The 23,632-nt window shown below is 41.7% G+C and overlaps 1 protein-coding gene across 2 annotated transcripts in view; it reads left to right on the top strand.

The window, feature by feature from the left end:
- The window catches only part of oprm1 (opioid receptor, mu 1), a 37,359-nt gene extending 23,292 nt beyond the window's left edge, over positions 1-14,067 (top strand). Inside the window, exons 1-3 of one of the 2 annotated variants that reach the window (XM_061227932.1) lie at positions 324-803; positions 9,245-9,603; positions 12,098-14,067. In XM_061227932.1, coding sequence (XP_061083916.1) covers positions 547-803; positions 9,245-9,603; positions 12,098-12,627 — 1,146 coding nt within the window. In that variant the 5' untranslated portion in view covers positions 324-546 and the 3' untranslated portion in view covers positions 12,628-14,067. Of the gene's footprint in view, positions 1-323; positions 804-9,244; positions 9,604-12,097 lie in introns of those variants that run through there. The other variant, XM_061227933.1, reaches the window with a different exon arrangement.
- Positions 14,068-23,632: the final 9,565 nt, after the last annotated feature.

The following is a 23,632-nucleotide window of genomic DNA, read 5'->3' as shown; positions in this document are numbered from 1 at the left end:
TTTTATCCAATTTCATATGACAGCGGCAGGAAATTAGCCTACATTCGGGAAAAATACCTCTTGCATTTGAACCTGAGGCGCAATTTCAGTGTTTTGCGCATTTGCAACAATGTTGCATTTATGCAATCGCCATACATGAATGTGATTAATTTAAAAATAATCCAATACAATCGATTAAAACATTTCTGCAATGGTACCAATAAAGAAATCGATTATTTTTTCTCCAGACCCATGCTTTGGGTCAGGTGGCATAAAAAGTGACGTCATTTAGCTTAATAAAATGAGAAAACGCGTGTGAAAGTAATACGCTTCACTAGCAGGAATAGTTTAGGGTCTGTAGCATCAGAGAGAGAGAAAATAACAGTTTTCTGTATAGATAAAGGCTGTAATTAAAAGACGCACGCTCTGAGAACGGGACAAATCTCTCAATATAACGGCAAGGTGTCTGGTGCCGGACCCATCCGCGCACAGTAGGTTTGTGAGGAGCAGCAGTAGCTCTGCTGGTACAGCACAGTTATCTAGAGCGCGAATCTACTTATTCACACCATGGACAGCAGCGGCAACTCATCGGAACCCCTGTACCAGTTTCCAAACCTTGGCACGATCAACGGTACCGGTTTCTGTCGGAACTTCGGCAACAACACTACTCTTTTGGACTCAAATGGATCAACGTGTGAACCAACAGTCATTCTGAACAAAGGTTCTACTCCCATGACCATCGCAATTGTCATAGCAGCCCTTTACTCAATCGTGTGTGTGCTCGGGCTGGTCGGCAACGTGCTCGTCATGTATGTCATTGTAAGGTAAGCTTTTGTGAACTTATCAGACATGTTGCTCCCCGATTCACGGTAGAGGCTGCAGTTAATAACATTGCCTACATGTGAGGGTGGTTGTAATTACCATGGCAACAGAAAATAATAAATTCGTAAGAAACCGTTTTAAATGTTACCTGAATGAACATGTATGTTCACCTGTTGCAAGATGTGTGGTGTTTGATGTTACTGGCTTTAGCCACTGGGCTACAGCCGTTTAATAAAGGCATATGCTTCTGTAAGTACCTTCAAGTAGCCACAAGCCATTTTAGATTCGTTTGTAGATCGATGTTTATCAACAGTTAGCCTACCACGATGGTTGGTCATATTTTGTGGTGAATAAGCGCAAGCAAGAAAATGTCTCACGTTTCACCATGTTATGGTTTAATGCTACAGTGCGCATTGATAGCCTATACTGACAGCCGGAGCGGTTGTTAAGGAATGGCGCATTGCGAGCAGATAGTCGGTCTTTTGTGTTCCTCAATAGCTATACGTGAATACTAGACTACTTACCAAATGCTGAAAGCGAATTTATTTCACATAAGTGAATAATGTAGCAGATACCCTACACTCCTGTGTAGTTCAGTGAAGTATGGTCTAATGATAATGTATGCACACTTTGCGGCATCGATGGCAGAAATCCAAAAGTTGTAGTTTATGAATTATAATAGCCTATTGTTGCATAGGTATGCTCCAGTAAGTCATTGTTTATAAAAGGTTGTAGCCTACAAGGTCGTAACCATTACAGTGAAATAAACAGAATAATTCACATTTTAGTTTACACTGAAATTATCACCTATTAATTACAGATAATAATGTGTTTTAAGAGTTGGTTCATATCCAATAAGTTAAATTACAAATTAACGTCCACCAGTAATTGACAAAATTAATGAACAAAATCCTATTTACTACAATGACACTTCAGGTCGCAAGATTCGTTTTCCACTACCTGTATTAAATTATATTAATAAGCGTCCCTTGTAATAATCGTATAAACTTGTCGGTACTTGTTTGTCGGACTCCATAAGAACGGGATTGTTCTCGAGTCCTGATACAGCGCTGTTTGTGGTAAATGTCTTGAATTTATTAATGGGAATATCTCGAAATTTACAGTGATTCAACCAATGAGAACAGTTAGAGGATGTAAGAGGATGCGTCCAGTGTGTTTGTTGAAAAACAATAGGCTGATGTAGGCCTACCACATATGCATAAAATTATGATGTACCTTTAAAATCAAACAGCGTGATGTGCAGTCTGTGGAAAACCCGCGGGCTACTCGTCACATCTTTACCACTGCAGGTACCCATGAATATTTTGTTACTCTGCATATTCTTCCACCCGCAACATTCACACCGTGTCAGATTGACAGAGCTCATTAATGTAATCAGTCTTCTGAACAGTCTGTCCAAGGCTGAGTTTGGTCTTTTATCATGCAACCAAAAGTGTTCCATCTGATATGGGGGTGCCCGCTGTTCTATAGCGGACTACTTGCGATCTAAATATTCTGTTCAGCCTTTATATCCTGCCCAGAGTCAACTTGTCCACAATAATGTAACACATGTCAACGCAGTCTCCTTTCCAGCTGAAAATATGTCAAATATTTATACTATTTAATCGTCCACAAAGTTGTTTTCTTTTGTGCTTTCATTAGCCATCATTTCTCAAAGGAGACATTTCATCTGGAATATAACTGCATCAATATGGCACATCCGTGCGAGGATCTGGGGGCTTGATTCCAATTAGCGCTGAATCTGTTTGTATGACCAATAGTGCATGTGCTAGTCTGAAGTAATGACAATTATTAAGTTTCTTTTGTAATCTGTAATGTGATATCATTAGAAAGAAAAGTACTCATGGCAAAAATGTATAGTGTATAATTACTATCATTCCAAATGGACAAATCAATGTCTTTATCCATTTTTAAATGATCAATTAATTAGTCCTGATTGTGGTAGGATTTCTGTGTCCAAAAAGTTTTTTAATCTAATCTATACACATTGTGTGGAATATTTGTCTCTCCACCTCCAATGACGAATGGGATTCAATCTCACGACACGCGAAAAAGCCAGTCACACGTGCAGCTCTTCCTGTAGGTCCAGCGCTGTCCCACTGTCTCTGCTCATAAAGGAACTGAGCCCGCAGACGGAGCTGAGAGACAGCTGGATCCCACCCAGACACATCCCGCCTTACTCGAGAAAGGGAGAAGCGCAGCTTCTAGCATCCGAACAAGTTGGACCTTTCATCAATATCCCTAATGATTCATTTAGCGGAGTGACCTTATGGGCTCATCCAGTATATGAATACACACATTAATAAAGGAGATTGTGTGGAGAAGAAGGTCAATGAGCCGAGCGGCTCGTGTGACTGGGCAGAGCCGTATGAGCATAGACCTATTATGGGGAAATGCCTTGCTAAGCAACAAGTTAATAAGAGAACAAATGTTCTCAGGGCTGACGGTGCTCTTAGCAATCATCACGTGGTTTGGTACAAGACCTCTGGAGACAGCGCCGGCACTGGAACTGAGCTTTTATTTATACAGTAAAAGCATTAAATTACTGCTCTGGACAGGTCAAGAATATGGGTTCATACACCAATAATGAGGTATTATTTATATTTTAGCCCCTGAGCCAAGCCTCACTTCCACTGCCTCGCATTATTCTTAGGATTCTTTTAATTTTTTTTAATTAACAAGCTCCATTGAATGGGTCAGCCGTTCTTCTTGCTCCTTGGAAAAAGCCTGGCTTTTATTGAGCAGCTGAGGTATTTTTGACACACTCTACAACTGAAGGAGTCACTCTGCGTACAGCTAATGGAACAAGACTGCAGCCACCCAGTGAAGAGTCACTCATCGGCAAGTTCTGCTGAACAAAACCCAGACCAGTCCTCACAATGCTAAAGCTACATTAGGCTCAGGCACAGTAATATCTCACACATTATATCAGATAACATTAGGCATGCACAAAAACGTTGTAAATACAACATACTGCATCAAAATTGTTTAGCATTTTAGAGCCACTGTATATTCAAGAATGGCAGAAGGAACAACATTTTCAAAAATTTAAAAGGAAATAAATGTACCACCATAGATATCTGTATATTCAGGCTGGAGAAAAATCTATTTAATTTCTTAGTAGAAGAAATGAAAGTGCATTCAAGCGGTGCTCAGTGCATTCTGTTGCCATAGAGACACACTCGTGGCAGTCTCTGTCCCTCATCCCCTGTCTCATAGAGTCATACATGTAATAATAAAACTGCACCTCAAGAAGGGGAATAAGGGTATTTGCGTTAATTGATGTAAAATGTATATATCATTCCCTTTCTGTTGATGATTTGGTAATTTGATGGCCACCTGAAGCTTTTTCAGCCGTTTTCTTTCCATAAGGCTAAATAATAGCATAGAGTCAGTTGCCTTTGTCAGTACGCTTATGTTGGGTTAATCAACAGCAACCTTCCCTGTCTTTTCTGTTTTACCAAATATTTACTTTAGCTTGATGTTGCAGGTGCGCTTCGATTTCAGACATTTTGTCATGGTGAAACTGTGTGAAATAACTCTCATAGACAGAACCACAAAATCATTAACTGATAAAAGCCTCATTTGAGGCCAGTAATGCATAATGACGCATCAGGATGGCAGTTTCAACAAACCATTTCCTTCTCTTTTATTGACTTTTTTATTCTTTGTTGATCTAATTGGATGGCACTACGATACAGGCGTCCTTCCCTGCAGACCATGGGATGCCTCCCCTAATGACATCATACTGTAGCTCTGCAGGCATTTCATACAGCAAGACAAAAGCCATCGCCGGCCTGTATTCAATGATTCAATTACATCTTTTATAAAGAAACAAAACCCTGCATTCCAAATTACCTGGGGAGAAATACCTGAGTCATTATTATAAATGGACATTTTCCTCATTGGTAATGGACTCCTCATTTACTAAGACTCTTCTCCATCATTACTCTCCTCATTGGCTCTGACTCTTCTCCATCATTATCTCCTCATTGGCTCTGACTCTTCTCCATCATTACTCTCCTCATTGGCTTTGACTCTTCTCCATCATTATCTCCTCATTGGCTTTGACTCTTCTCCATCATTACTCTCCTCATTGGCTCTGACTCTTCTCCATCATTACCCTCCTCATTGGCTCTGACTCTTCTCCATTATTACTCTCCTCATTGGCTCTGACTCTTCTCCATCATTAACCTCCTCATTGGCTCCGATCTGGAGGTTACTCATTGCATGTGGCAAGTCTTCTCCATCAGTAAACTCATCTCCAAGCCCAGTGTTCCTATGGAGCCGCACAAAAGAAAAGCAGCTGTCCAGGAGCATTTCTCTGCCACTTCAGAGCTCAACAGTTTCTCATTATGTTCATTTCAAAAGCCTGTTGCTATGATTGGCATATTGCAATTTTCTTTTGAATTACATGTAACAATGCCTTTATGAAGTAGGACACATTTCCCTATGGGTGTCCTTTTATGTACAATTTAATCATGACTAATAGTCTCTTTTTAAATCTCAAAGGATTGTCCGCCAAATAATGAAGAGACAGTACCTAAAACATTTGGCAAGCCTGTTTTGTTTTTTTTAATCCAGTACAGTCAGACAAACAAAAAGAGCCATAACTAATGAAAACCCCATCCTAAAACATTACTTCATTTCCTTGGTTATTCATTAGTCATTCTGCACTGAGCTTTTGGAAAGCTAAAATAGAAAATAAAAAGGCTTTGAGAAAGGTCTGTATCAGCACCAAACGTTTAATGTGGCTCAAAGCAAGCCAGTCATAGGTTTAGTCTTTACTTGAAAAAATCCTGATGTGCTGGCTGCATTGAAAGTTACCTTATTTTAGAGCAGGTTTGAAGGTTTTTTAAATGATTTCCTTTCATAAGTACAAATGTTTTTTTTACAGTGATAAAATAATTGTCATAATGAAATGTTTTCCCCTCAGAAGCCACATCTGCTCGAATGTGCTGTTCGGATTACAAGGGTTATTTTCAGCTGCAGGATCTTGAAATGTGACGAGACATGCGCCAGACTGCAGCCTGTTATATCTCAAGCCAGTCTTTCACATGCTGCAACAGATGTGGAAAAGCTGTGGAGGCCTATAGCAACTGCATCAGTTTATTAGACGCCACTCATCGATGTAGATAAGCACAGATTGAAATTCAGTTTTCTGTCATCTGAAAATATGGCAGGGCAGTGCGTGCTTCACAGCTGACATTATACTGTATCTTCAAAAAATGGGTTAGCAGCCATATTTAAAAATGGCCTCTAAATAAACCAATGCGACATTGTATTTGGCCTGCAGTCAAGGTTGATCGCTTTTTAATCTACTGCAAGGAAGCTCGACTTCTAATTAGCAAACAGAATTATGTTATCAAGGCATTAAAAGGATAAATAAGAAAGAATAATACAGCGACACACTTCAGAAACAACATGAATTCATCACTTCTATTGTAAATACTAATAAACACTCACACACAATCAAATAAGTTCCCTTTCATTTAGCTGCTAACAGATTAAGAGATCAATAATTCAAAGTGCTTCTAAATAAATTAATGCATCTCATTACATTTCCAGCCTGTTTCTGTATTCAACAGCCGATATATTCCACAAGATAAAATACTTTGATTATTTCCCGATTCATATTATCCATCACATGAAGCTCATTTCACATGTGCATTTATTGGGACTGAGTAAATACATTATATATGATAAAATATATATATTTAATATACACAATAATTAGAATCCCATGCCTATAACATAGTGTATCATTAGACATTCATACGCTGTATACAAGGAAAACATAATATCAAATACACATTAATCTGCTGTATACAGTGTAACTATAGTATCAAATACAAATGAATCTGGGAATTACAGCATATATACAGTAGAGCCGGAGAACTATATTTAATGACTGTGCCACTTTTATAACTCAAAATATTGCCTATATTATCCCAACAGCTAGAAAGACATACAGCCTTTCTGGTTTTTCTTTTTTTTTTTTCTGTATCTTACACTCCACAGCTGTGGAGATTTGTGGAACAAGCTGTTTCACGCCCATGATGATTTTAAATCCCTCACCGGTCTTATCTTTCATAACAAATGTTTAATAAATTACTGATCCTGGTGTAACTCCTGTTCGGAACAGGAAGCACCATGCATTCAATGTTAATTTAGATTCATCCAGTCATTATTCATCTTCAGTGTTGGCCTTGGGGCTACATTTATGGTTTCATTATTACAATAATTTGTGGTAGATGCTCTCTTGACATATTGGGTAGCTTCATGCACATGTTTTAGATTTTTAGAACATCTCTTACAGAATGACAATTTATATTGATAAATGATTTCCCAGTCTCAGATGCCAGCCACCATGTGCAGGCATTGCGACATGATGTACTTTACTATTCACAACATTTCCTCCAGCTGCATGTTCTCTCTATTTGGTTCAAATGTTGTGTTTGCTTTAAAACATAAATACTACATATTTATACTGTATACTGTAAATCTGTATGTACACTTTGCTTTTCAGGTTTTGTTAAATTTAAGTTGTCTACAAATCTGAAATTCTCCTCTCCTTGTGCAAATATTTAGCTCATCACAGCCTATCCGTTCTCTGTTTGGATTCAGTTGATAAAACAAATGCAATTGATTTCTTGATATTTGAAACCATTTTTTCGCACCATGGCATTTCAATTTTTTAATAAACGTAGGTTCCCTGAAGGATAGACTAATTTGTTTGCAGATTCCTTTTCCTTTCATGTAAAACTGAGAGGAATGTGTGTAATGAGTCATGAATCTTTTCTCGGTGAGTCCTGTGTTCCCACGTGATTTGATTTGTTTCCTTTGGCAGAGTAATCTCACATGCCACTGAGTCTTTGTACATAGCGCTGATGTTTACACCGGAATGTGCTTACGTATTCAGCCCCTTGGCATCTAATCCCATTCTCCGTCAAACTCTCCCGGTGCTTATTTAGCCTTTTCAAATACTTCACAAGCAATGCAAGGGTGATATCCATGTTGAGTTCTTTATTACGAACCAGGGAAATGGTGTTGAGTCTGTGAAACAATTTCCACACCCAGGCGATGACTTTGCTAATGAGTGAGGGAAAATGAATCAAACATTACACACGTCGAAGGCCAATTTAAAATGGGCTGGGAGTTCACTTGAAAATCTAATTTGTTTCACTGAAGCGCAAATGACTTGCAGAAAGCGGTGATTTAATTTTCAGGAGTAATGGACTTATTTTGCCATTTCTTCTCAGAGTTATGCCTCACTGTGTTGATAATAAAACAGTGATAATAATACAGGCGACAGTACTAAGGACATCCAGGGAAGAGGCACGTTAGCATGTTGAGGACAGTGTCTGTGCTTGGTTATGAGCTGCCGTTGAGTAGGCAAAGCAAACACCTAACACAGAAACAGTCAAGAACTGAAGTTTGCGATAAGGCATTTAAGCAAAAGGCTTTAACTGCCACACCTTGAGCTGATAGACAGCACATTATACTGCAAGAATCGTCAGCTGATATACAGCACATTACACAGAGCATCTTCAGCTGATAGACAGCACATTACACAGAGCATCTTCAGCTGATAGACAGCACATTACACAGAGCATCTTCAGCTGATAGACAGCACATTACACAGTGAGCATCTTCAGCTGATAGACAGCACATTACACAGTGAGCATCTTCAGCTGATAGACAGCACATTACACAGAGAGTATCTTCAGCTGATATACAGCACATATAGCCAGCATCTTCAGCTGATAGACAGCACATTATATTGAAAGCATCTTCCACTGATTACACAGTCCACATTATACAGGGAACACAAACTATGATAAGTCAGGAACACAATGGTACAGCATCACCTGACTCATCCTTACTAAAATGAGTATTTACCATGATAATAAAATGACATACAGTTGCATGTATTAAAAATAAAAATTAAATTATGTTTCGATCATTGCCAACAGCCCCCATTCTTGCCCTGTTTCAGCGAGGGCACCATTTTCAAAGAGATTAAACAGAAGGTCACTTGTTGAACTGAGTTATATGCATCCACTCTGTTACACAACCATGTGGATTGGTCTATTAGCAGCCGTTTGTGAAAGAAAAGAGTTCACACAGAGAGCGCATGTGAAGGAGAAAGAACAAATCTACAAATAATCTACAAATGACCTTGCTTATGCTTATGGTAATGGTCAGACTGCCTTTCTTAAGAACCATCATGGCTTCAATAGCAAACATTAAATATGTGAATATTTACACAATGATTTAATCATGTATATTTCCCATTCTCTCCACTATTATGAACTGAATACCCCCTCCTGCTAACCCAGAATAAATCACATTAGCAGCTTTTCACTTCAACGCATCCCACAGGTTTGCAAAAACACGGTTCATTTTGTTGTTACTGCAGATACACCAAGATGAAAACGGCCACCAACATCTACATCTTCAACCTGGCCCTGGCCGACGCCCTGGCCACCAGCACTCTTCCCTTCCAGAGCATCAACTACCTGATGGGCACCTGGCCCTTCGGGGATGTGCTCTGCAAAATGGTGATTTCCATCGACTACTACAACATGTTCACCAGCATCTTCACCCTCACCACCATGAGCGTAGACCGCTACATCGCCGTCTGCCACCCCATTAAGGCTCTGGACTTCCGCACGCCGCGCAATGCCAAGATCGTCAACGTCTGCAACTGGATCCTGTCCTCGGCCATTGCCCTGCCAGTCATGTTCATGGCATCCACCATGGAGGACAAGTACAGCCGTGAGTTCCCCCGTCAACAGCAAATACACAGGACGGAATAATATTACTACCCACAATTGCAGTGCATCCGGAAAGTATTCACAGTGCTTCACCTTTCCCACATTTTGTTATGTTACAGCCTTATTCCAAAATGGAATAAATTCATTTTTTTCCTCAAAATTCTACACACAACACCCCATAATGACAACATGAAAGAAGTTTTTTTTTGACATTTTTGCAAATTTATTAAAAATAAAAAACTAAGAAATCACATGTACATAAGTATTCACAGCCTTTGCCATGAAGCTCAAAATTGAGCTCAGGTGCATCCTGTTTCCACCGATCAACCTTGAGATGTTTCTACAGCTTAATTGGAGTCCACCTGTGGTAAATTCAGTTGATTGGACAGGATTTGGAAAGGCACACACCTGTCTATATAAGGTCCCACAGTTGACAGTGCATGTCGGAGCACAAACCAAGCATGAAGTCAAAGGAATTTTCTGTAGACCTCCAAAACAGGATTGTCTCGAGGCACAAATCTGGGGAAGGGTACAGAAAAATTTCTGCTGCTTTGAAGGTCCCAATGAGCACAGTGGCCTCCATCATCTGTAAATGGAGGAAGTTCGGAACCACCAGGACTCTTCCTTGAGCTGGCCGCCCGTCTAAACTGAGCAATCGGGGGAGAAGGGCCTTAGTCAGGGAGGTGACCAAGAACCCGATGGTCACTCTGTCAGAGCTCCAGCGTTCCTCTGTGGAGAGAGGAGAACCTTCCAGAAGGACAACCATCTCTGCAGCAATCCACCAATCAGGCCTGTATGGTAGAGTGGCCAGACTGAAGCCACTCCTTAGTAAAAGGCACATGGCAGCCCACCTGGAGTTTGCCAAAAGGCACCTGAAGGACTCTCAGACCAATTATCTGGTCTGATGAGACAAAGATTGAACTCTTTGGCGTGAATGCCAGGCGTCTTGTTTGGAGGAAACCAGGCACCGCTCATCACCTGGCTAATACCATCCCTACAGTGAAGCATGGTGGTGGCAGCATCATGCTGTGGGGATGTTTTTCAGCGGCAGGAACTGGGAGACTAGTCAGGATTGAGGGAAAGATGAATGCAGCAATGTACAGAGACATCCTGGATGAAAACCTGCTCCAGAGCGCTCTTGACCTCAGACTGGGGCGACGGTTCATCTTTCTGCAGGACAACGACCCTAAGCACACAGCCAAGATATCAAAGGAGTGGCTTCAGGACAACTCTGTGAATATCCTTGAGTGGTCCAGCCAGAGCCCAGACTTGAATCCGATTGAACATCTCTGGAGAGATCTGAAAATGGCTGTGCACCGACGCTCCCCATCCAACCTGATGGAGCTTGAGAGGTGCTGCAAAGAGGAATGGGCGAAACTGCCCAAAGATAGGTGTGCCAATCTTGTGGCCTCATATTCAAAAAGACTTGAGGCTGTAATTGCTGCCAACGGTGCATCAACAAAGTATTGAGCAAAGGCTGTGAATACTTATGTACATGTGATTTCTTAGTTTTTTATTTTTAATAAATTTGCAAAAAAAAAAAAAAAAAAAACTTCTTTCATGTTGTCATTATGGGGTGTTGTGTGTAGAATTTTGAGGGAAAAAATGAATTTATTCCATTTTGGAATAAGGCTGTAACATAACAAAATGTGGGAAAAGTGAAGCGCTGTGAATACTTTCCGGATGCACTGTATATTACAAAATTGCACAACAGAAGGTGACCAAGATGACAAGAAAGCACGTTCAATAGAATAAAGCGTTCACCAAACAGTTGCGATCATAGCCATAATTTCAGAAAAGCCAGTCTTCTGTCTGGGAAGGCCCATCCTTTAGAAACCTGCATTGTAACTGCTGTTAATATGCGGCTGCTCTTTACCGCTACTCTTGGTGGTTCAAATGAATTGGCTCAGAGATGTGTTTGGATGTTTGTGCACAATGCTTTAAATCCTAAGAGGGCTTGTTAGAGAACATGTGCAATTGTTTGAGGGAAAAGCTGTTTTTATTGTGACTACTCACCAGGTGATGGTGCCTTTTTATTATGGCTTTGCAGATGTTCCCCATATATGCCTTCTCACTGGAGCTCACTTAAGACTTGAAGTGCATATTGGTTGTGTTTCTATTCAAATAACTCCCAGGCATAAGGCCTACACAGTTCAATGTAGTAGTACTATTTTATTACTACCATGTTCAAGTGCAAATAGTGGCAAAAATGTGCTTTTCTCCCAAATAATTGTTTTCCTTTATGATACTGGAATTTTGATCTAGTGCTTTAAAATGAATAGTGTGTATTTCTGACAAATTGCACTTAATGGTTATTGATTTTCCACACACATTTGGCACCACTGTGGGTGTATGTGTGTGCATTTGTGTGTGTGTGTGTGTGTACATGTGCAAGTGTGCATTTGTGTGTGCGTGTGTGCATTTGCGTGTGTGTGTGTGTGTGTGTGTGTGTGTGTGTGTCTTTGTACATGTACTACTCTGTTCTTTTGAAGCAGCAGGCTTCACAGACTGCACTCTGCTGTTCCCCCACCCCTCCTGGTACTGGGAGAACCTGCTGAAGATCTGCGTCTTCATCTTCGCCTTCATCATGCCCGTCCTCATCATCACCGTGTGCTACGGCCTGATGATCCTGCGTCTGAAGAGCGTGCGCATGCTGTCGGGCTCCAAGGAGAAGGACCGCAACCTGCGCCGCATCACCCGCATGGTGTTGGTGGTGGTGGCTGTCTTCATCGTGTGCTGGACGCCCATCCACATCTTCGTCATCATCAAGGCCCTGGTGGAAATCCCCAAGTCGCTGCTGCAGACGATCACCTGGCACTTCTGCATCGCTCTGGGCTACACCAACAGCTGTCTCAACCCTGTCCTCTACGCCTTCCTGGACGAGAACTTCAAGCGCTGCTTCCGCAAGTTCTGCGTGCCCACCTCCCCGGGCCTGGAGGTGCAGAACTCGGTGCGAACACGCAACCCACGGCGGGAGCACAACTCCAGCGGCCCCACCCAGGAGCGCAGCAGACAGCAGGTATGACTAGCCATGAAGGCCTCATCGCCAGGCAACAGCGTGCAGTCTGAGACTACCCAGGTCACCGCGGGGCTCTGAGACTGTTTGACACATCGGTTCGGCAAATGGCTGTTAACATGGCTTCTCTCCGTATAGGTTGCCCTGAGCACTACGAATGTAGACTTGCCAAGACACTGCCAGCCAACTTGCACGGAATCATGATGGACTTTTGGTAGAATCTTGCTCCTCAGCAACATCCAGTCTGCCACACATGAAATATCTTCATACGGTTGTGCCAAGTAAAGTTTAGCTGTCAGTCATAGATAGCTGTGCCCTTTTGCAGTAAAAGCTGTTTAAATAGATTAGGGGGTCACTACAACCTGACCTTTTTACACCTGTTCAATTTTTCCTTGAGAGCAAGTCATTGAGAACCTTCTGTCAAGGTCAGCGTGAAGGCATCTTTGCTAACAGTTCTTAGGCATTAAGTAGCTTTTCATCTGAATGTGTTTAAAAAAGAAAAGCTTGCAGCTGTAGACCCGAGTACAGGGAAGTGCTGTCGAGTCTATTGCCCTCGCTCTTTTCACAAGACCACGCATTCTTCTAATCTTCGGTGTTGTAATGAACTGATAATTTTTCTACAACATTTTTAGATATACATCTCATAAACGGAATATCCTGACTGGTTAAGTGTTAAAGCATATGTATGTTATTTTCATATCTGCTGTCATTTTTAACTCTCACGTGCCAGTATTTCTCCCCTTTTCTTGCAAATAGGCCTGTCATTTCGCCAGAAAAATCCACACCTTGTATTTTGAAATTAATATCAAGGAAACAAAAAAAAAAAAAAAGGAATTTTGTAACCAAGATTACTCACACACAGGAGTTTCGATACCTGTGGTTTCATTTTTGTGTCTTTTATCTTTGTACTGAGTTCTAGGATTTCACCATGTATTCTTTAACTGCATGAGTCTGCAACCATGCTGGGCTGTAATGGCTTCTCTCTTTAATTATGCATTCATACCACTTATATATTTTGACATTGCCAACTAAATTTAAAATTGCATTAATCTTTTAAATGTGAGCCCACAAACTGGGTCTTAAATTTGACGAAAATGATTTTCCACAGCACTGGGGCGCCTTTCATGTTCCCCCAGGTCATCAGTGCTCCCGTTTGGAGGCCTAAATTTCCTAAAATATCTTTGTAAATGACAGCTTTGTTAGGAGTTCATTGCTATAAGATGCCGGAGTCAGTATGTGTTTTTGAGCTTTGTCACTCAAGGTGTTCTTTGACTACCACGCATTCTCCCGTTTAATGTAAATTTGCATGCAACTCCAATAACTTTTTGATAAGTTTTCTTCATAATACACTTTCAAGGCTTCACACATTGCTCATAATGAGAAACTAATAATCAATATAATAGTCTGCGTTTTTCCAAAAGAATTCATTAAATAAACAATTACCTGTTATGCTTTTCTTCACTCTTTTTTATTGTTAGCTGCATTATCTTTGTCTATTTTTTTTTTTTCATAAAAGGGAAAATATTACAAACGTAATGAATGTATCCACCGCTGTATGAACGTGGGCACCATTTCCTGTGTTCAGACTGTAAAAGCCATTACACCTCCACCCTCTGCTTTTTTTCCTCAGCGCGTTTCAAAGTATGTTTGACGTCTCGTAAAAGCAGGAAGCTCTGTCGGCACCACAGCAGCTCAAGACGCACATCTGTTTATTCTGCTCTATGTCTCCGGAGGTTCCTCACATCGGTGTCCCCTCAGGCTGCCTGTTCCACTCAGATACTGAAAAAATATGTGTTTACTGAAACTCAGCTCCACTCAGATACTGAAAAAATGTGTTTACTGAAACTCCACTCAGATACTGAAAAAATATGTGTTTACTGAAACTCAGCTCCACTCAGATACTGAAAAAATATGTGTTTACTGAAACTCCACTCAGATACTGAAAATATATCCATCCATCCATCCATTATCTGAACCCGCTTATCCTGAACAGGGTCGCAGGGGGGCTGGAGCCTATCCCAGCATACATTGGGCGAAAGGCAGGAATACACCCTGGACAGGTTGCCAGTCCATCGCAGGGCACACACACCAGTCACTCACACACTCATACCTACGGGCAATTTAGACTCACCAATCAGCCTAACCTGCATGTCTTTGGACTGTGGGAGGAAACCGGAGTACCCGGAGGAAACCCATGCAAACACGGGGAGAACATGCAAACTTCGCACAGAGAGGCCCCGGCCGACGGGGATTTGAACCCAGGACCTCCTTGCTGTGAGGCGCTGAAAATATATGTTTACTGAAACTCAGCTCCCCTCAGATACTGAAAAAAATGTTTTTACTGAAACTCAGCCGTATTGCGATATATGCCTTATACCATCTTCCCATAGGTTTCAGTGCATGCTACTAATGTTAGACGGGCATACAGACAAGCCTGAACACGTTCCGATTTCACAGGTCAAAGTTCACCCTCTCCTCCACCTACACCAGGGATAGATTGCCAGTTGTGGTGAACCTCAGAATGGCATCCGTAGGTACACTCTTTCCATTAGCCTAATGACGGAAGCATAAAAGCATCGCGCAGTGTGATTCAATCTGCAGTAAGTGTGCGGTGAAACAGCCGAAGGAGTCGCGCCTGGCCTCCCGTCTCTCACCTCTACGGAGAAGCACACGCAGGAGCGGATCCGCTCACCGCGTGGCCGGCTCTGTGTGATCTAATGAGGGTCCGTCACTGGTGCAGGCGGCTGTAATTGGGTTCTGCCATCAAATCAAATGATCCTGTTTCTCGCTTCCATTTATGTGCTGTTTGCTTTGGGAGGTACACGCGCTCCTCTGAAACATGGCCTAGGGGACACAATAAAGCGGGGCGCTGCTGCCTCCTGCCAGATCCATCCTTATAGGAGACATGCAAAGAGATAACACCAACCCTGTCTGCACTGCATTCTGTGTGGGAAAAGGACTAGTGTTCCGGCACTTAATCTAATACAATTTACCAGATCCCCAGCTGATCTGTCCTCTAAATGATCTTTCTTCAACTGCTGTTTCTCCGACTGATTTCTTTCCCCAACTGATCTTTCTCCTACTAGTAAAGGATGTGGTCGGTAGTGTTAATACAGGATGTGGCCTGTAGCACAGGTAAAAGATGCGGTTTGCAGTGTTGGTAAAAGATTTGGTCAGCAAATGATGTGGTCTGTGGTGTTGGTAAAGGATGTAGTCTATGATGACTGGCATATATATTCTTGTTGTGGGGTATTTATAAACAGAGAAAATCACTGAAGCACTATTCCCATTATGCCATTATAACCATAAATGATTATAATACAGCGGTCTTTGTTCCAAAAAAAGAAAGGGGCAGCCATTTTAAATAGTGAAATGGGCCTCCCCAAGTGGGGTTAAAATGGCTTTGCCAGCAGCGGGTTGGAGGCTTGGCGGTCTCATCACTCCAGTCCACACTGATGAGGATGGAAGTGCAGCATGGGGAGCACATTTTCACACTTAAACAAAAAGCGATCCAGAGCAAATATCAGAAAATCCATATGACCAGATATCTCCCAGGCAAACGCACATCTGCCCTAGTGATGGCTGGAGCGAGCGTCAGCAGAAAGGCTCGTTGGCAGGAAACGCTCTGTTATTTGCTGTCCCGGTCTGACCTCTCTCTGTGACTGCATGAACAGTCAAACGCAAATGTCAGGACAACGACAGGAAAATTAATGAGAAAGACGGTATATGCTGCCCTGGCAGCAGCAAAATCCGTTATTATTTCACTCACCAAACCACCACGGAAACGCTTCTCCTTTGATTGTGTGCATCGGTTCAGTACGTACACAGCCTTCATACGGATGCTCTCTTATGAAAGCCTAACTTAACCTTCTCTCAAGAGCTCATGACAATGGCCACAAATAGAGTACTTATTAGTCACTTTTGGAGAAAGCAGCGGCCATTTTGGTGCCGCAGCTGCATGTTGGCTCTAGTGATCTTAGTAATATCAACAGTGGGGTGAAGACAATGGTGTTACAGGTAACTGTAACAAATACCAACCACTGGCATTACAGATAAACTGCTGAGGGAACTGTGATCCACTCACTCTGGGCAAAACACAACAAATACAAAACCAAATGGGCAATAAGAGGATTGTTAAAGCATATGTACACAAATCTCTCGTATTATGCCAGCAGTTAAAAACCCAGGGGTAAGCCCGGTGATAAGCAGGCTGGCAATAAACTGAGCATAGAAAAAAAAAAAACACTTCCATGTGTAAACAGTGATGCTGCACAACAAAATAAAAGTGTTTATTGTGTTATAAAGCCTGAGTGTTGCACAATAGAAACTCAAATTGGGTTCATTCAGAACTCAAACAGAATATAGCATATATACATATATATACAAATATATACAAACACACACACACACACACACATTTGTAGGTGTATGTGTACGTACTGTATGTACACTTAGTGAGCACTTTATTAGGTAGACCTGTATACCAGCTTGTGAATATGGCAATCATGTGGCAGCAACTAAATGCATAAAAGTATACAGACATGGTCAAGAGCTGTTTCAGCTGTTTTTCAGACCAAATGTCAAAATGGGGAAGAAATTTATTCTAAGTGACTTTGACCGTGGAATGATTGTTGGTGCCAGACAGGGTGGTTTGAGTATCTCAGAAACTGCCGATCTCCTTGGATTTTCACAGTCTCTAGGGTTTGCAAAGAATGGTGTGGAAAACAAAAAACATTCAGTGAGCAGGAGTTCTGCGGGCATAAACGTCTTGTTAATGAGAGAGGTCAATGGAGAAGGACCAGACTGGTCAAAACTGACAGAAAGGTGACAATAACAAAATAAGCACATGTAGAAGAGCTCTGAACACACAATGTTTCAAACCTCTTAAGTGGCTACAGCAGCAGAAGACCAATAAGAAGAAAAAAAAAGCTAATAAATACCAAATAAAGTGCTGGCTGACTGTAAATGCCATCTCAATGAAAGTATACATCTTCATCACTCTTACATGGGTAAAGGAGAAAAATATATATACCACGTACCAGATAAGTGCTCATTTTAATATAAAAAAAAAACAGAAAATGTACCAGTACTCATTTCCTTACACTAACTGTGGTGACAATGCTGAAGGCTGAACTTTTTAAACAGAGGAACACGAACACGTGTCAATCAGAAAATGAAGACCAAGCCCTAATTCCTGAGAGGGAACATGTTCAGAGCGCAGTGTTTCCTTGGTAACCAGCAGCAGGACTCTCACAGTGATGACAAAGCCAGTAAGCTGAATAGGGGGGGGGGGGATGCATATGGTTACCAACTATGACAAGTATCTTTTGTTCACAGATTGGCTTTCGGAATGGAAACTCGTTAATACATCATGGGGAGCCTTATGAAGCAAGACCTACCCATCCCTCGCTCGTATCACAGTTGCTGAATGCATAGACAATCATAGCACTGTTGGATCGGTCAGGCTTCTCACTCAGAGGTGTTCCCCCCCCCAACTGGAGCACTGCTGACCATGGAACACCAATGCCCTGTATGCATTGATAACACTTGAGGGAAATAAATCTACCACCTTTGCTCAACAGGACACTCATTAATATTCCGAAAGACGCGTTTCCCCAGTCCACCGCATCATGGGATTAATGGATTCTTCTCTGACATGGTTTAGAGCACCAGCGCTCTGTCGTTGTACACAAATTAATTCCACCGAGCTTGTTTAAAATATGGCTGTCATGATGCGTCTGAGCACAATTCCACCAATCTTTAAGAAGGATATACTAACAAAGCAACACCAGAGCAATATAACATGCAGAATGTAACAGGATGCAAAATTATGCCATCAAGTGAAATTATGTTATGATGTGTCAGGGGATGATCTTAAATCTAAATTACGCTACATGTTTGATTATAAAGGATGCCATTAACTGTTTACATATCAGACAGCCTCCTCTAGGATAGGTGCCCACAACAGAAGCTGCTGATGAGCTACAGAACTCAAAACCAGCCGATGTTGGGGTCCAGAACTCAAAACCAGCTGATGTTGGGGTACAGAACTCGAAAACAGCTCATGTTGGGGTAAAGAACTAAAAAACAGTTGATGTTGGGGTACAGAACTCAAAACCAGCTGACTACAGCGTACAGAGCTCAAAACCAGCCAATAAAAACACTGAGTTCTAGAACAGTTTAGAATCCAATTATTTTCACGCAGACATTGCACTTTTCACTACGCAAGTCACAAAAAATTTGGAACAAACAGCAAATTTGCATAGATTTACATAAAGGAAATGTGAGCACTGTTTTTTGCAGTGATTTTGTGCTGACAGAGGGAGAACTCTGCCAGACCCAATGCTGTTGAATGATCTCACAAGAGTAACGGCTTGACGGTCCCCTGGTGAGTCTGTTTATTTATGCTAAACCTTCCCAACAGAGGGAGAAGAGAAACACGCGTAATTCCATGATGAATAAAGAGATTAGGTTTCGGCGCCCCCTGTTGCTTGGAAAGGCCCCTGTGAAGACGAGGGGCAGATTGGCGGATATTTGGGCACGAGGACATGCGTCGAGCCCGGTCCTGACAGCTGCCCCCACAGTGGGGATTTCTGGTGCTGGGGGGGGGGGGGGGGGGTGAGTGCTGCGTCAGGGCCGGGACAGTCTGCTGGCACCATGGTAACGCTGACACATGTAATGCCACGCCCAAGGCAGCCCTCAGCCTCACTGGCGTCCTGCGTCCTGGTCCAGCCCCCTCCTTTGGGCCAGTTTATCACAGGACAGAAAGCAGCCCCATTACAGGCATCGTGTTGTTTTGCAGGGATATCAATCAACTGGAGTGTGCAGTTAAACACTAAAAGCCAAGGAGAAACTAATACACGGGCGTACTGTCCTCCTGAGGAAAAGATCTAATTAAATATACAATATAAAATAAAATAGGATCAGAGAATAAATTCAGGGAAATGAAAGTGGTGCCCAATTCAAACACTGAAATAAATAACCTGCCCTAGGTCTACCATTCAGCAGAAGCACAACGGCTTATAGTCATAAGAATCTACAGTAGAAACGAACAAACTAACCACCCACAATAGTACCAGCTGTCCCAAACTAACCACCCTATCAGTGCTCTAACTCTCCCAAACTAACCACCCTATCAGAGCCCCAACTCTCCCAAACTAACCACCCTATCAGAGCCCTATTTTATTATTAAGAATTAGAGTGATAGAGTCAACCCACTTGTTCAATCCACCCTCAGAATCAAGGTTTAGAATCAGAGGCCCACATAAAATTGTGAGAGCTTGACTGGAGCTAGTTTCCAGTCCTTGCAATTTTCCAGGCTTTGCAATTAAATCACACTTAAAATAAACTGTTCAGGGCCACAGACAGATGGCTGCTGAATAATTAGGTCTGGAATGCTCTGAATTCAAGTCATGCTGCTGCACCTAGTAGAGACCAAAGGTTCCTGCTTAGATATACGACACTGTAGAGGCCAATTAAAATGCCCTCTGTCCATAACAGCAAGCAGTTCAAGAAACTCAAAAGTTAAATAAAAAATAAAAAATGACAATGCTAAAGGTCATTTCTGGCTACTGTCTCCGACACAGAAGCACGCAGAGAACAACAGTGCAGTCCATAAGTATTTGGACAATGACAAAATTTTAGTTGTTTTGGCTCTGTACACTAGCACATTGGATTTGAAACGAAACAATGAAACTGTTAAAGTTCAGATTGCCAGCTTTAAATTAAGGGTATACATCCATACCATGCAAACCCTGGAGGAATTACTTTACTTTATACAGAAGCACACAGGGATTTTCAACAAATAGCTAGCACCAAAAATAAATATTGGAGGAGAATAAAAGATCAGTAACTCAGCAAGATATTTTGGAGCTAAACCACTTACACTTCTTATACTTCAGGAGTAGTCCATTCCAAATTTAACAGGCTAAAATTTAAGAGATGCAAGCACAGGATAGATATAGTCACATTTTTTAGTTCTCATAAAAACCCTACCAGTCACATTCTGTACAGTTTAGCGATGTTTCATGGCCAAGTAGTGCAACCAGACAATAAAGCATCACAGTAATCCAACCTAGAGGCCACAAAAGCATGAACCATTTAGACCCCTACAGGGACATCTTAGTTAATGACATGTGAAAGAAGGCTACTCTTGTGATAGTATTATTGTACCTGAAAGGAGACATCAAAATCAAAAGTCTGGCCAAGGTGTTTAAACAACTCCATTGGTACAGGCAGACAAGCTATTTAAATCAGGAAGGTTAGAATTTCTCTCTCAGAGACTTGGGGCCTATTACTAATCTCAGTTTTATCTGATTTCAATAAGCAGCCTTTCATACAGGCCTTTATGTCTTTTCAGTCAGGCCTGTAATTTATTGGGTTAATCGATTGTACAGTATACAGTAGCTGGGGTAGTTAACGGCACATCTACTTATAATGACCCCAGGAGGAAATATGCTCAAAGAAAAGAGCAAAGGCACTAGAACAGATCATCATGGTCCTCCACAGTTGAAAACCCAGACAACTCATTGTTTACTCTTACAAACAGAAATCTATTAGAGAGAGGATTTAAACCACAAAAGAGCTTGCCCAGTGACACAAACTAATTCCAGTCTGCAGACAAGAATATGGCGGTCTACAGTTTCAAAATCAGTACTTCTAGTCAAGTTGGACAAGTATAAAGATACACCCACAATCCAGGGAGAGAAACAAATCGATCATTATTAAGGCCATATCTATCACAGTGGTTTTTTAAACTCAGACTGCACATTGTTTGCCTGTATATACGAAGAAAGGTGTTGAGCCAGACATATCTCAAGGATCTTTTAATGGAAGGTTTGAAATGAACCTATAGTTAGACAGGTCAGTAGACTTTATTTTTGGAATAGTTGGCTTGATTTCTGCCATCTTAAAGGATGTAGGAACATAGCCTGACAACAATTAAGAAGAATTAAGGCAGGAAGATGATTTTGAGGAAGACACCAATTTGATCAGCTCACTAAGTTCATTGAGCAAACTGTTCAGGGTATTTTCTAGCCTCAATATTGTCAATATACAGTCAGGTCCATAAATATTGGGACATCGACACAATTCTCATCTTTTTGGCTCTATACACCACCACAATGGAAATGAATTGAAATGAAACGAACAAGATGTGCTTTAACTGCAGACTTTCAGCTTTAATTTGAGGGTATTTACATCCAAATCAGGTGAACGGTGTAGGAATTACAACAGTTTGTATTTGTGCCTCCCACTTTTTAATGGGACAAACTAACAATCATAAATCAAACTTTCACTTTTTAATACTTGGTTGCAAATCCTTTGCAGTCAATTACAGCCAGAAGTCTGGAACGCATAGACATCACCAGACGCTGGGTTTCATCCCTGGTGATGCTCTGCCAGGCCTCTACTGCAACTGTCTTCAGTTCCTGCTTGTTCTTGAGCATTTTCCCTTCAGTTTTGTCTTCAGCAAGTGAAATGCATGTTCAATCGGATTCAGGTCAGGTGATTGACTTGGCCATTGCATAACATTCCACTTCTTTGCCTTAAAAAACTCTTTGGTTGCTTTCGCAATATGCTTCGGGTCATTGTCCATCTGCACTGTGAAGCGCCGTCCAATGAGTTCTGAAGCATTTGGCTGAATATGAGCAGATAATATTGGCCGAAACACTTCAGAATTCATCCTGCTGCTTTTGTCAGCAGTCACGTCATCAATAAATACAAGGGAACCAGTTCCATTGGCAGCCATACATGCCCATGCCATGACACTACCACCACCATGCTTCACTGATGAGGTGGTATGTTTTGGATCATGAGCAGTTCCTTTCCTTCTCCGTACTCTTCTGTTCCCATCATTCTGGCACAAGTTGATCTTTGTCTCATCTGTCCATAGGATGTTGTTCCAGAACTGTAAAGGCTATTTTAGATGTTGTTTGGCAAACTCTAATCTGGTCTTCCTGTTTTTGAGGCTCACCAATGGTTTACATCTTGTGGTGAACCCTCTGTATTCACTCTGGTGAAGTCTTCTCTTGATTGTTGACTTTGACACACATACACCTACCTCCTGGAGAGTGTTCTTGATCTGGCCAACTGTTGTTAAGGGGTTTTTCTTCACCAGGGAAATAATTCTTCTGTCATCCACCACAGTTGTTTTCCATGTTCTTCTGGGTATTTTGGTGTTGCTGAGCTCACCGGTGCGTTCTTTCTTTTTCAGAATGTTCCAAACAGTTGATTTGGCCACAACTAATGTTTTTGCTATCTCTCTGATGGGTTTGTTTTGATTTTTCAGCCTAATGATGGCTTGCTTCACTGATAGTGACAGGTCTTTGGATCTCATATTGAGAGTTGACAGCAACAGATTCCAAATGCAAATAGCACACTTGAAATGAACTCTAGACCTTTTATCTGCTCCTTGTAAATAAGATAATGAGGGAATAACACACACCTGGCCATGGAACAGTTGAGCAGCCAATTGTCCCATTACTTTTGATCCCTTAAAAAGTGGGAGGCACAAATAGAAACTGTTGTAATTCCTACACCGTTCACCTGATTAAATTAAAGCTGAAAGTCTGCAGTTAAAGCATATCTTGTTTGTTTCATTTCATAATCCATTGTGGTGGTGTATAGAGCCAAAAAGAGGAGAATTGTGTCGATGTCCCAATATTTATGGCCCTGACTGTAGGTATTGTCTGAGGTTGGCGCTAGCCTTCCAAGCAGTTAAGGGGTCTTCCCCAGCTTATCTACAAAACATCATCAGACCCTACACCCCTGCCAGACCTCTTCGTTCAGCCTCCACAGGCCGCGTGGCACCTCCCCCTCTCCGAACCTCCACCTCACGCTCACGACTACTGTCTGTTCTGGCTCCACGGTGGTGGAACGAACTCCCCGTTGAGGTCAGAACTGTAGAATCTCTCCCCACCTTCAAGCGCAAGCTGAAGGCACACCTCTTCAAGCAGCACCTCTCCCCATCTCTACCTCCCTGTGAACCTTAATTGTTGTCTCTGTGACTTGCTTT

The sequence above is a fragment of the Conger conger genome, chromosome 18, assembly GCF_963514075.1.
Source record: "Conger conger chromosome 18, fConCon1.1, whole genome shotgun sequence".
NCBI lineage: Eukaryota > Metazoa > Chordata > Actinopteri > Anguilliformes > Congridae > Conger > Conger conger.
The sequence above is the reverse complement of the archived record's forward strand: the minus strand, read 5'-3'. Positions and strand labels throughout refer to the sequence as shown.